This window comes from Salmo salar, chromosome 13 (genome assembly GCF_965601325.2).
Source record: "Salmo salar chromosome 13, fSalSal1, whole genome shotgun sequence".
Classification (NCBI taxonomy): domain Eukaryota; kingdom Metazoa; phylum Chordata; class Actinopteri; order Salmoniformes; family Salmonidae; genus Salmo; species Salmo salar.
The window spans coordinates 112,710,162-112,723,885 of NC_138303.1; the positions used below are offsets into that span (position 1 = coordinate 112,710,162).

Here is a 13,724-nt window from a genome sequence, read left to right on the forward strand (position 1 = left end):
CTGTCTGTCCTGTGGTGTGTGATGTCAGGGGTCATTGGTTGTGTTGACTTGTAACCTATGCACCTCTTAGGCATGCTCAGTGGAATTACTTTTAGTCCAGGACTTGGTTTAATCTTGTAGGACTGAGAAATCGGCCCTCAGAGCAAAAGGGTTTAAGTCAAGTCAAGGTATGGGGTGTTGCCTTTAGAGGAAGATGTTCCAAGGAAGAGAACAGAGAGGCAAGTGGAGCTTTGGAGGGGCGAGCAGCGTGATTGGGTAAAAGGGTAGTTAGTCACACTGCAGTGGTTGAGAGAAGTTAGACAGGAAAGGAAGGAGGAAGGAACACTGAGGGAGAATGTCAATTGCTTTTCCTTGACTCATCACGTCCTCTCTCCTCGCCTTCTCAAAACCCATTAGGTCCCTCCCCTCTGACCTTCTCATCCAATGGGTTTTGAGAAGGAAGCGAGGAGAGAGGATGCGAGGATGCGAGGAGTCAAGAAAACGCAATTGAGATTCTTCCCGGAGACTAGTTTGATTGCCAATGTGTGAGGAAAGCAAGAAGACAAGAAGACAAGAAGACACGGGAGGACTGAGGAAAGTACAGAGATCATGACATTTATTCAAGGCATGCTACAATTAAAGTTGCTTTAGGAAAAAATTAAGAAGAGATTCTGATGCAATAATAATAATGAGAATCATTATAATAATAACTATAATAATCATAGTAACCAATCGAAAAACATAAAAGAAAATGTTTCTATATCAAATACAGAAACTCCATTCAACCATGCATGCACCACAACATTTTAAAATATGTTTCTTTAATAGTTTCATTTTCTATTTGCATTTAAATGACATCAACTCATAAGGAATCCTGTTGTTTCTCACCCCACCTTCCATCCCCACGACGTCACACACACTGTTTTACAAATCAAACCTGGTATGATATCAAAATACACAAGTTGTTTTTTTTCATGTTGTGTTCATCATCTTTAAATATATATTTTTTTTAAAACAAACACAAAAAAAAACAATTGAAGGTCCAATGCAGCTGTTTTTTTTATTTTTTTTTATCTCAGTATCAAACACTTTCTGGGTAAAAATTAAGGACCTAACTGTGATTCAAATGATCAAAAAGAAACTAAAATAGCTTCTTAGCAAAGAGCAATATCTCAAGTAAGAACTTAGATAGGACTGTCTGGGAGTGGTCTGAGTGGGGAGGGGAAAACTGAACATTAGCTGTTATTGGCAGAGAGGTTTGGAACTCTTTCTTATTGGTCTATTAACTCATTTACCGCCTGGTGATGTCACCAAAACAGGCTGGAATTTTAGGCAGTCTTTTCAAACACCCCTTACACCAAAAAGGGCGTTATTATCATTTTCACAATTTCACAGTATTATTCCAACCTCATAGTGTGGAAATATAAAACACAGGTAAATCACGTTTTTTTGAGTGCACTGGGCCTTTAATTTCTCTCGATATTGTTATTGTTTGTAGCTTTCTTGTTCCCATTAACCATTTTGGCCAAGTTTGAAAAGGGAACATGTTTGATTACAGACTTTCTTGTTGTCTATTTTGGTCGTGAAACATTGAATATTAACTATAAATAAGGTATATTATCAAGACGCGCCTTAACGAGACAAGAAAAACAAATTCAATCAGATGAGACACTTTTCCAGTGTCCCAAATGACACCTTATCCTCTATATAGTGCACTACTTATGTTCAGGGCCCATAGGGCTCAGGTCAAAAAGTAGTGCACTACGTAGAGATAAGGGTGCCGTTTTGGACGCACCCTTCTGACTGAGCTCTGTGCAACTACATGGCTCTTTAAAATATATAATCTCTCCCTTTAATAATCATGGAACTGGAAATCTATTTAACTTCGTCAATCATTTGTCTCCCATATAATTCAGTGATATTGAAAGGAAAAGTCACTATTAAAGGGGGGGGGGTTGCCCCGGCCAGGAATCGAACCCTGGTCCAGTAGCCCCAGCCAGGAATCGAATCTAACCCTGGTCCAGTAGCCCAGGCCAGGAATCGAACCCTGGTCCAGTAGCCCCGGCCAGGAATCGAACCCTGGTCCAGTAGCCCAGGCCAGGAATCGAATCTAACCCTGGTCCAGTAGCCCCGGCCAGGAATCGAACCCTGGTCCAGTAGCCCCGGCCAGGAATCGAACCCTGGTCCAGTAGCCCCGGCCAGGAATCGAACCCTGGTCCAGTGAGAGTCGCTACACTATGATTGGTTGTTGTAATAGAGGATTCAGTTCCTTTGGTTTCAGTTCATGTGTTGTCTTCTTGTACAACTCAAAGTAAAGCTAAAGGTACATTTGTTTAGTTTTTTTTTTGCGTTTTATTACGTGAGTCTGTGGGAATCAATGGGCTAGCCTGGAATCCAACCTGATTTCATTATGTTTCATTACGTTTCACTGTTTCAGTCTGGCTTAACCAGGCTAGGAATGGGCTCCCTTAATAATATGGATTCCTGTCAAAATGTTGTAAATTATATTTTGACTGAAATGTATATCAATAACTTTACCCGTTTTGAGAGAGCCAATGACCTCGTCTTCAGCAATGACGGTCTTTAATCTAAACAATAGTGATGAATAACAGATCAATGAAAGGCACATCAACTTTGGTCCTGTTTGTTTCTGTTGTTTGTGACTCTTCAGTATAAAAACGTTTTGATAATGTAAAAGTAAAATGTTAGTCACAATTGAAAAGAAAAGTCTGTCATCATGGCTGAACTATGCTGCCTGAGTTTAAGGCATGACTGTGGAAGCTTCCCAAATGGAACCCTATTCCCTATACAGGGACCATAGGGCTCTGGTCAAAAGTAGTGCACTATATAGGGAATAGGGTTCCATTTGGGAGACCTAGAACATTCAGACATTCTAGAACATTCAGACATTCTAGAACATTCAGACATTCTAGAACATTCAGACATTCTAGAACATTCAGACATTCTAGAATTATCAGCTTTCATGATGATACAGAAGATTTACAGTCAGCCCGGGCTTCTTTCCTGTTCACAAATGAAAATGTTTCTTTTTTTAAACATCATAGCTTTTAGACATGAGAGAGTCAATCCACAGAAGGAGGAGTATGATGAAGACGACGACCAAGGCAGCTCAGCGGAGACTAGCTCTGGTCCCGGGTGTTACATGCAGCGCAGTATCAATAACCAGTATGGTAGTTTATATGAGGTTCACGGTCTGAACCAGCCCCTCAGACACAACAGTATTATTGTGCCCTATTCCCTATACCGGGCACTACTTTTGATGCACCCTAAAAACTTTGGGTCGAGGTCAATGCCAAGGGGGGACTCTTGTGGTTCTGTACAAAAGTAGTGCATTATATAGGGAATAAGGTGTTATTTCAGACACACATTCTCAGGGCTTTCTGAAGACTCAAACACCTGTTGTTATGAAAAGCAGAGTGACAGACAACCAGTTCACCTTTTAAAGAGAGAGAGAGAGAGAAAGAAAAAAAATGCACTACAGATATCAGTACGGATCAAAAACCAGGCAACCAAAATACCGTAAAATGAATAATATGAGAAACAAGTATAATAATATTACAACTTAAAAACACACAGATGGGAGGTTCTCTTACAGCTTCACTGAAAAAGAGCAAAATGAAGGAAAACCTGAAGTGACCTTAGTGAGTGTTGTGGGCCTTGACATCAGAGGAATAACATTTATACACAGGGTTGGGTAGGTTACTTTAGAAATGTAATCTATTACAGTTACTAGTTACCTGCCCAAAAATTGTAATTAGAAAAGTTACTTTTTGGATTACCCAAAACTCAGTAAAGTAATCAGATTACTTTCTGTTACATTTGGATTAGAAGAAGACAGAAAGGAACTATTAAACTCATTTGGTGATCTCTGATTGGTGGTCATCATTTGGTTGTGCTTATCATAGTGATCTCTGATTGGTGGTCATTATTTGGTGTGTCATCATAGTGATCTCTGATTGGTGGTCATTATTTGGTGTGTCATCATAGTGATCTCTGATTGGTGGTCATTATTTGGTGTGTCATCATAGTGATCTCTGATTGGTGGTCATTATTTGGTGTGTCATCATAGTGGTCTCTGACTTGTGGTCAGACTCGGGGATCGTGATCGAACAAATCCCCGAGCTGACAAGGTAATAATCTGTCGTTCTGTCCCTGAACAAGGCAGTTAACCCACTGTTCCCCGGTAGGCTGTCATTGTAAATAAGAATTTGTTCTTAACTGACTTGCCTTGTTAAATAAATAAAAATATATTCAAGGCATTCCTAGTCGATCACCAAACATTTCTGTAAAAACACAACGATTAAGCCTTGTGTTCCTATTCATGTGTCTGAAGGTACAAACTCTTCCTTCCTGGTGGACCCAGAGAGCAAATCAAGTGGACTATAGGTCTACCGCTGGCCAATCAGATGGCTCAGATGACCGTGTCTTCAGTAATGTAGCAGCATAAGAGAAAGCTACAGTGGATACTGTGAGATGTAAAACGTTTTAAAACCACGACTAGAGAGACTGTCAACGAATACAGCAAAGAGATGCTGTCAACTGTCAACACTTTGTAGTGAACACTTTGTAGTCAACATTTTGTAGTGAACACTTTGTAGTCAACATTTTGTAGTCAACACTTTGTAGTCAACACTTTGTAGTCAACACTTTGTAGTGAACATTTTGTAGTCAACACTCTGATAAACCGTCAGATGTGAGTTCTACATGGAACACCACACATTGGTTGCTGCTGTAGGCTGAACAGCTGTTTCCATGTTAAGATATTATGGTGATTGTTTTTGATGGTAGGCTACTCTGGTAGGTCCTACATTATGATCTAAGAGCAACAGTAGCCTACTTGGCCGTTGTTAAAACTCTAACTCAAAGCGGTTATATTTCCAGTGATCACATTATCGCTTGGTCATAATGCTTATTTAGTTTTTTCCGCAAACATTCTTTCTGAATGTAAAAGTAATCCAAGAAGTAATCCTCTGTAATCTGATTACAATATGTTTTTGCTGGCAAAGTAACCGATTTAAAAAATAAATAAAAATGACCTCTTTTTTTGGGGGGGGACCTCATCAGATTTGCTAAGCAGGAGACTAAAATGTTGTTTTTTTAAACCTGAGCTACATTCTGCATCAAAAGGGATTAGTTCTGAAAATGGTGGTGTAGAACGGTCTAGAAGGTGGGATGTAAAGCCAGTAACAACAGATCATCATTCCTGTTAAGTCCCAAATAAGTGAAGAAGAATGAATAAGGCTTCAAACTATACACACACACACACACACACACACCACACACACCACACACACTACACACACACACACACACAAAACACACACACACACACACACACACACACACACACACACACACACACACACACACACTCACACACACACTCACACACACACAACACACACACACACACACACACACAAAACACACACACACACACACACACACACACACACACACACACACACACACACACACACACACACACACACACACACACACTCACACACACACAACACACTCACACACACAAAACACACACACACAAACACACAACACACTCACACAACACACACACACACACACACACAACACACTCACACACACACACACACACACACACGGAGAGGCCCACAGTACACACTGTGTTATTTCAGTTTCCTGTTCATGTGTCTCTTAAGAAGTGCAATCAAAGCACATGAACATTAACTCCCATGTCAAAAACCATATAATACAGTCGACTCCCCCCCGGCATAAAGAAGCACGTCTACATTTCTCTACATGAAAAAAAAAAAAGTGAATTAAATCAACCCTCTCACCAATCCCACTAGATAGTACATAAGATATTGTCTGTGTCTGAAATTGCACCCTATTCTCTAATAGTGCACTACTGTAAAGTAGTAAGGGTGTACCATATATGGGGATAGGGAGCGATTTCAGACGCCGTCTAAAACATTAGATTAGAAAGGCACGTATAATAACAACTGAAGTGAATACAGAGTAAATATGATGTTTCTCTCTCATGATTTCTTGGATGATTATAGTGGTACAAAAACCCAGTGAGGTTTCAGATTTGTTTTTTCTCTTTCATAAAAATAACAAATTACCAAAAATAAGTCATGTGTTTTTTTTTCTTCTTCTTCCAAAAAGTATTTTAAGATATAGACCTGAATAGTTGGTTTCTGTTAAGACTGTAAACTTCAAAACCTTTTTTTTTTTTTGGAAGGGTTTGCAGTTGTTTTGCTTAAGGTACAGTAAATGTTAGGTAACACCATCTCTTGCCTTGCCGTTGCAAAAAAACGAAAACTAAATCATGTTTGTTTTGTTTTACTTTTCCCCCTGGCGATAACTTCGGCTGAGGTTGGGTGACACAGTGCTAATAATTACCCATAATGCTACTCAGGGGGTCACATGACCCTCCTTGGAATGTTAAGGCTACAACACGGCAGCACCAGACAGACAGACAGACAGACAGACAGACAGACAGACAGACAGACAGACAGACAGACAGACAGACAGACAGACAGACAGACAGACAGACAGACAGACAGACAGACAGACAGACAGACAGACAGTACCTGGCCTGGACCTGAAATCCACAGAACTTATAGAATGTCTAGAAGGTCTAGTTCTATGAAAGAATCCACACTGGGGCCTTCTCCTGGTCTGTGAGGACGCAGCACTTCCACTGAAGCACAACTCAGTGTCATATCTCATGCCGGGTGTAAATAACATATCGCTTTACACACAAATAATATTATCTCTCTTTTTTTGGTTTTATCCAAGATGGATGCATGGCTGATCTGTAAAACTACCAAGCTAAAGAGAGTGGAGTCATTTAACTCTGCTAACTGTGTGGGATCGAGAGTTGGAACTAAAGAACAGGAGAGGACAGGACGAGAGGACAGGAACAGTATGAGGGACAGGGCAGAGGGACAGGGATAGGGGACAGGGCATAGGGACAGGGATAGGGGTCAGGGCAGAGGGAGAGAGGACAGGGCAGGGGGAGAGAGGACAGGGCAGAGGGACAGAGGACAGGGCAGAGGGACAGAGGACAGGGCAGAGGGACAGAGTACAGGGCAGAGGGACAGAGTACAGGGCAGAGGGACAGGGATAGGGGACAGGGCTGAGGGACAGAGGACAGGGCAGAGGACAGGGCAGAGGGACAGTATCAAGGACAGTGCAGAGGGACAGGGATATGGGACAGGACTGAGGGACAGTATCAAGGACAGGGCAGAAGGACAAAGGGACAGAGCAGAGGGACAGAGGGCAGAGGGACAGAGGGCAGAGGGACAGAGGGCAGAGGGACAGAGGGCAGAGGGACAGGGCAGAGGGACAGAGGACAGGGCAGAAGGACAAAGGGACAGAGCAGAGGGACAGAGAGACAGAGGGCAGAGGGCCAGAGGGCAGGGCAGAGGACAGAGCAGAGGGAAAGAGGACAGGACAAAGGGACAGAGGGACAGGGCAGAGGGACAGAGGGACAGGGCAGAAGGACAGACGGACAGAGGGAAAGAGGACAAGACAGAGGGATAGAGCAGAGTGATCTAACCCAGAAGGGCCAAGAGGACACCAAAACTAAGCTCTCCTCTTCTGTTGCCAAAAGCAGAAAGCGTTTGAATTTAGTTAAAGAGGTCAGATCAGGGTCAGAGGTCAGATCAGGGCTAACACGTAGATCCACTGTTATTCCCATTATCGACAGCCCATCTTACAGGAGCCAAACAGACAGACAGACAGACAGACAGACAGACAGACAGACAGACAGACAGACAGACAGACAGACAGACAGACAGACAGACAGACCATCGTTACAGGAGCCAAACAGACAGACAGACAGCCAAACAGACAGGGCCTGTGTCCTAAACGGCACCCTATTCCTTTATAGTGCCCTACATTTGACCAGGGCCCTTAGGGAATATGGCTCTGGTCAAAAGTAGTGCACTATATATGGAATAGGGTGCCGTTTTTTAATGATGCCCCCAGTATTCACATTCATATGTCCACCACTCTCAGCAGAGAGGCTTTCCTCCAGCAGAACTGTGCAGTCTGGTGTGGTCCAGTTAGCCTGGTTCAGTCTGATCTGACCTGGTTAGACCTCATCTACAGGCAGATACACCTCATCTACAGGTAGATACACCTCATCTACAGGTAGATACACCTCATCTACAGGCAGATACACCTCATCTACAGGTAGATACACCTCATCTACAGGTAGATAGACCTCATCTACAGGCAGATACACCTCATCTACAGGTAGATAGACCTCATCTACAGGCAGATACACCTCATCTACAGGTAGATACACCTCATCTACAGGTAGATAGACCTCATCTACAGGCAGATACACCTTAACTACAGGTAGATACACCTCATCTACAGGTAGATACACCTCATCTACAGGTAGATAGACCTCATCTACAGGTAGATACACCTCAGCTACAGGTAGATAGACCTCAGTTACAGGTAGATACACCTCATCTACAGGTAGATACACCTCATCTACAGGTAGATACACCTCATCTACAGGTAGATAGACCTCATGTACAGGTAGATACACCTCATCTACAGGTAGATACACCTCATCTACAGGTAGATAGACCTCATCTACAGGTAGATACACCTCATCTACAGGTAGATACACCTCATCTACAGGTAGACAGACCTAAGCTACAGGTAAATATACCTCAGCTACAGGTAAATAGACCTCATCTACAGGTAGATACACCTCATCTACAGGTAGATACACCTCATCTACAGGTAGATACACCTCATCTACAGGTAGATAGACCTCAGCTACAGGTAGGTACACCTCAGCTACAGGTAGATAGACCTCATCTACAGGCAGATACACCTCATCTACAGGTAGATAGACTTCATCTACAGGTAGATACACCTCATCTACAGGTAGATACACCTCATCTACAGGTAGATACACCTCATCTACAGGTAGATAGACCTCATCTACAGGTAGATACACCTCACCTAAAGGTAGATAGACCTAAGCTACAGGTAAATATACCTCAGCTACAGGTAAATAGACCTCATCTACAGGTAGATAGACCTCATCTACAGGCAGATACACCTCATCTACAGGTAGATAGACCTCAGCTACAGGTAGATACACCTCAGCTACAGGTAGATAGACCTCATCTACAGGTAGATACACCTCATCTACAGGTAGATACACCTCATCTACAGGTAGATACACCTCATCTACAGGTAGATACACCTCATCTACAGGTAGATACACCTCATCTACAGGTAGATAGACCTCAGCTACAGGTAGATAGACCTCATCTACAGGTAGATACACCTCATCTACAGGTAGATACACCTCAGCTACAGGTAGATAGACCTCATCTACAGGTAGATACACCTCATCTACAGGTAGATACACCTCAGCTACAGGGCCAAATAAAAGCAATTAAGTTCACCATTACTTTACCTATTATTCACAGGTCATTACTGTACTCTACTGTAGTTTACTCCAGTCTACTGTAGCTTACTGTAGTCTACTGTAGCTTACTGTAGTTTACTGTAGTCTACTGTAGTCTACTCCAGTCTACTGTAGTCTACTCCAGTCTACTGTAGTCTACTCCAGTTTACTGTACTGTAGTCTACTGTAGTCTACTGTACTCTAGTCTACTGTACTGTTGTCTACTGTAGTCTACTGTACTGTACTCTAATGTAGTCTACTGCAGTCTACTGTACTCTACTGTAGTCTACTGTAGTCTACTGTACTCTACTGTAGTCTACTGTAGTCTACTGTACTGTACTCTAATGTAGTCTACTGCAGTCTACTGTACTCTACTGTAGTCTACTGTACTCTACTGTAATCTACTGTAGTCTACTGTACTCTACTGCAGTCTACTGTAGTCTACTGCAGTCTGCTGTAGTTTACTGTAGTCTGCTGTACTCTACTGTACTCTACTGTAGTCTGCTGTAGTTTACTGTACTCTACTGTAGTCTACTGTACTTCCTGGTCTGGTCTGGTCCAAGGACTCTGCACAGTAAACAGAGAAATTAAGGTGCAAAAAGATTGGCCATTTTGCTTTGAACGGTTTTCTTTGTTTACATTTCAATGAAAACCACCGATACACTGTAAAACAAAACAAAACAGGTGTGTAGTTGTCATGGTGATCTGAGTGGTGTGGTGGTCATGTTTAGCTGAGCTGCTCGAAGACTCAGTGTCGCACCGTGATGATGTCACCATTATGTCACAGATGAGGGGGCCTGATCATTGGTCCCCCTCGCTCAACATTCCAATGCTACTTAAAATGGAGGCAGTTCATTGGTCAGGAGGAGGGTCGCCGCTGGCACCCAGCTTCATCAGCCAACCGCCCTTTCTCCGTATCCGTGACGATACCTGTTAACGGAACAGTGTCTCAGACTCGTCAGGTAAATCATCTGTTAATAAGTCATCCCACTGAAGAGAAGCCAGTCTCACGGCACACAACGTCCACGGAACACCGCCACATAACGCTGGTGTGCTGTTGGTTACGGAGAAGGGCCTTCAGTTGGAACAATGCAGCACAGCTAGAAGAGTCTCACTCTGGGACTGTAGGTGGGTCAGTGGCTGGATGGGTGACAGGTTAGACAGACTGGGCTGAAGCCTCGCAGGAGTGTTGAGTATCTCTCTCCCTGGGTTAGGGTCTAGTCTCTCCCTGGGTTAGGGTCTAGTCTCTCCCTGGGTTAGGGTCTAGTCTCTCCCTGGGTTAGGGTCTAGTCTCTCCCTGGGTTAGGGTCTAGTCTCTCCCTGGGTTAGGGTCTAGTCTCTGCCTGGGTTAGGGTCTAGTCTCTCCCTGGGTTAGGGTCTAGTCTCTCCCTGGGTTAGGGTCTAGTCTCTCCCTGGGTTAGGGTCTAGTCTCTCCCTGGGTTAGGGTCTAGTCTCTCCCTGGGTTAGGGTCTAGTCTCTCCCTGGGTTAGGGTCTAGTCTCTCTATGGGTCTCTCCCTGGGTTAGGGTCTAGTCTCTCCCTGGGTTAGGGTCTAGTCTCTCCCTGGGTCTCTCCCTGGGTTAGGGTCTAGTCTCTCCCTGGGTTAGGGTCTAGTCTCTCCCTGGGTTAGGGTCTAGTCTCTCCCTGGGTTAGGGTCTAGTCTCTCCCTGGGTTAGGGTCTAGTCTCTGCCTGGGTTAGGGTCTAGTCTCTGCCTGGGTTAGGGTCTAGTCTCTCCCTGGGTTAGGGTCTAGTCTCTCCCTGGGTTAGGATCTAGTCTCTCCCTGGGTTAGGGTCTAGTCTCTCCCTGGGTTAGGATCTAGTCTCTGCCTGGGTTAGGGTCTAGTCTCTGCCTGGGTTAGGGTCTAGTCTCTCCCTGGGTTAGGGTCTAGTCTCTCCCTGGGTTAGGGTCTAGTCTCTCCCTGGGTTAGGGTCTAGTCTCTCCCTGGGTTAGGGTCCTCTAATGCCAGATAAAGGATGCACTGATGCACCTTGTCAGCCCACATCACCGTTGTACTCTCTGTCCTGAATCAATCAACCAGTGTTCCTTCCAGCCTACTTCAGCTCTGTGTCTATATCAGTCTCTGTCTGAAGGCCTTGTGTTACAGTAGTCTATTACACAACAATATCATCTAAACTAGTTCATTGTCTGTTGTTTGTTTTAAGTAAAAGTGGGTGTTTCTGTCCTTCACTCCCAACAGGGGCTGGGGGGGGGGGCCATGGGGTTAGCCCAGCCCAGGAGCGAGGCCCTAGGGGTGGGGTGGGGGAGCTGGGTGAGTCGGGTCAGATGGTGCTCTTGGAGAAAGACACGCGGAGGTGATGGTTCTCTCCCAGATCGTGGTTGTGGAGGTCGATCAGGGCCTGGATGGCCTCCTCCACTGAACCCAACTGGATCAGAGCCATCTTACGGTCCTTCCTGAGAGGACAGACACAGATGGACAGACAGTAATCAATTACACTTTATTGATCCGCAAAGGGATTTTCATTCCAGATCATGAGTATGTACCGAGATCACTATTCTGAATGTTCCCTTGGCTCTGAATGACACATTTTTAACTCTAGTCTGTCAAATCTGCTTTTGGAAAAACATATTAGGGTGTGGCCCAATCCTACTGAACTGATAGTTAAATAACCTGTTGGGGCTAGGGGGCAGTATTTTCACGGCTGGATAAAAAAACGTACCCGATGTAATCTGGTTACTAATCCTACCCAGTAACTAGAATATGCATATACTTATTATATATGGATAGAAAACACCCTAAAGTTTCTAAAACTGCTTGAATGGTGTCTGTGAGTATAACAGAACTCATTTGGCAGGCAAAACCCTGAGACATTTTCTGACAGGAAGTGGATACCTGATGTGTTGAATTACCTTTAAGCCTATGCCATTGAAACACACAGGGGTTGATTAATGTTTTGGCACTTCCTATTGCTTCCACTAGATGTCACCAGCCTTTACAAAGTGTTTTGAGTCTTTTACTGTGAGATCTGACCGAACAAGAGCCATGGAACGGTGATGGCCGATTAGACTCTGGCGCGCGAGTTCATGTTGGGTACCCTCGTTCCAATACGTTATAAAAGAGAATGCATTCGTCCACCTTGAATATTATTCATGTTCTGGTTAAAAAAGGCACTAATGATTTATGCTATACAACGTTTGACATGTTTGAACGAACGTAAATATATTTTTTCCCCTCGTTCATGACGAGAAGTCCGGCTGGCTTAGATCATGTGCTAACAACACAGAGCTTTTTGGATATAAATGATGAGCTTTTTTGAACAAAACTACATTTGTTATGGACCTGGGATTCCTGGAAGTGACATCTGATGAAGAGAATCAAAGGTAATGGATTATTTACATAGTATTTTCGATTTTAGATCTCTCCAACATGGCCGTTTGTCTGTATAGCAAAGCATATTTTTCTGGGCGCAGTGCTCAGATTATTGCAAAGTGTGATTTCCCAGTAAGGTTATTTTTAAATCTGGCAAGTTGATTGCGTTCAAGAGATGTAAATCTATAATTCTTTAAATGACAATATAATATTTTACCAATGTTTTCTAATTTTAATTATTTAATTTGTGGTGCTGACTTGACTGCCGGTTATTGGAGGGAAACGATTTCCTCAACATCAATGCCATAGTAAAACGCTGTTTTTGGATATAAATATGAACTTGATAGAACTAAAAATGCATGCATTGTCTAACATAATGTCCTAGGAGTGTCATCTGATGGAGATTGTAAAAGGTTAGTGCATCATTTTAGCTGGTTTTATGGTTTTGGTGACGCCTGTCTTTGAATTGACAAAACATTACACACAGCTATTGTCAATGTACTCTCCTAACATAATCTAACTTTATGCTTTCGCCGTAAAACCTTTTTGAAATCGGACAAAGTGGTTAGATTAAGGAGATGTTTATCTTTCAAAGGGTGTAAGATAGTTGTATGTTTGAAAAATTTGAATTTTGACATTTATTTGGTTCCAAATTTGCCGCTCTTGAAATGCACCTGCTGTTGATAGGGTGCACCACGGGTGACACGCTAGCGTCCCACATAGCCCCAAGAAGATAAAGGTTAAATAAATAAATACAAATATATTTCTCTAAGTGGAGCAATTCCCATCTAGTGGCTCATAACGGTACTACAACAAGGCCACCTGAGATTCACCAGAGATTCACCAGAGAGCCACCAGAGATTCACCAGAGATTCACCAGAGATTCACCAGAGATTCACCAGAGAGTCACCAGAGATTCACCAGAGAGTCACCAGAGAGTCACCAGAGATTCACCAGAGAGT

The 13,724-nt window shown here is 43.3% G+C and overlaps 1 protein-coding gene across 3 annotated transcripts in view; it reads right to left on the reverse strand.

Moving 5' to 3' along the window:
- Nucleotides 1-578: 578 nt before the first annotated feature.
- The window catches only part of LOC106594274 (polypyrimidine tract-binding protein 3), a 189,298-nt gene continuing 176,152 nt past the window's right edge, over nt 579-13,724 (reverse strand). For all 3 annotated transcript variants that reach the window (XM_082960603.1, XM_082960604.1, XM_082960606.1), the window contains exon 14: nt 579-11,846. In XM_082960603.1, the coding sequence (XP_082816729.1) occupies nt 11,714-11,846 (133 nt within the window). In that variant the 3' untranslated portion in view covers nt 579-11,713. The remainder of the gene's footprint in view (nt 11,847-13,724) is intronic.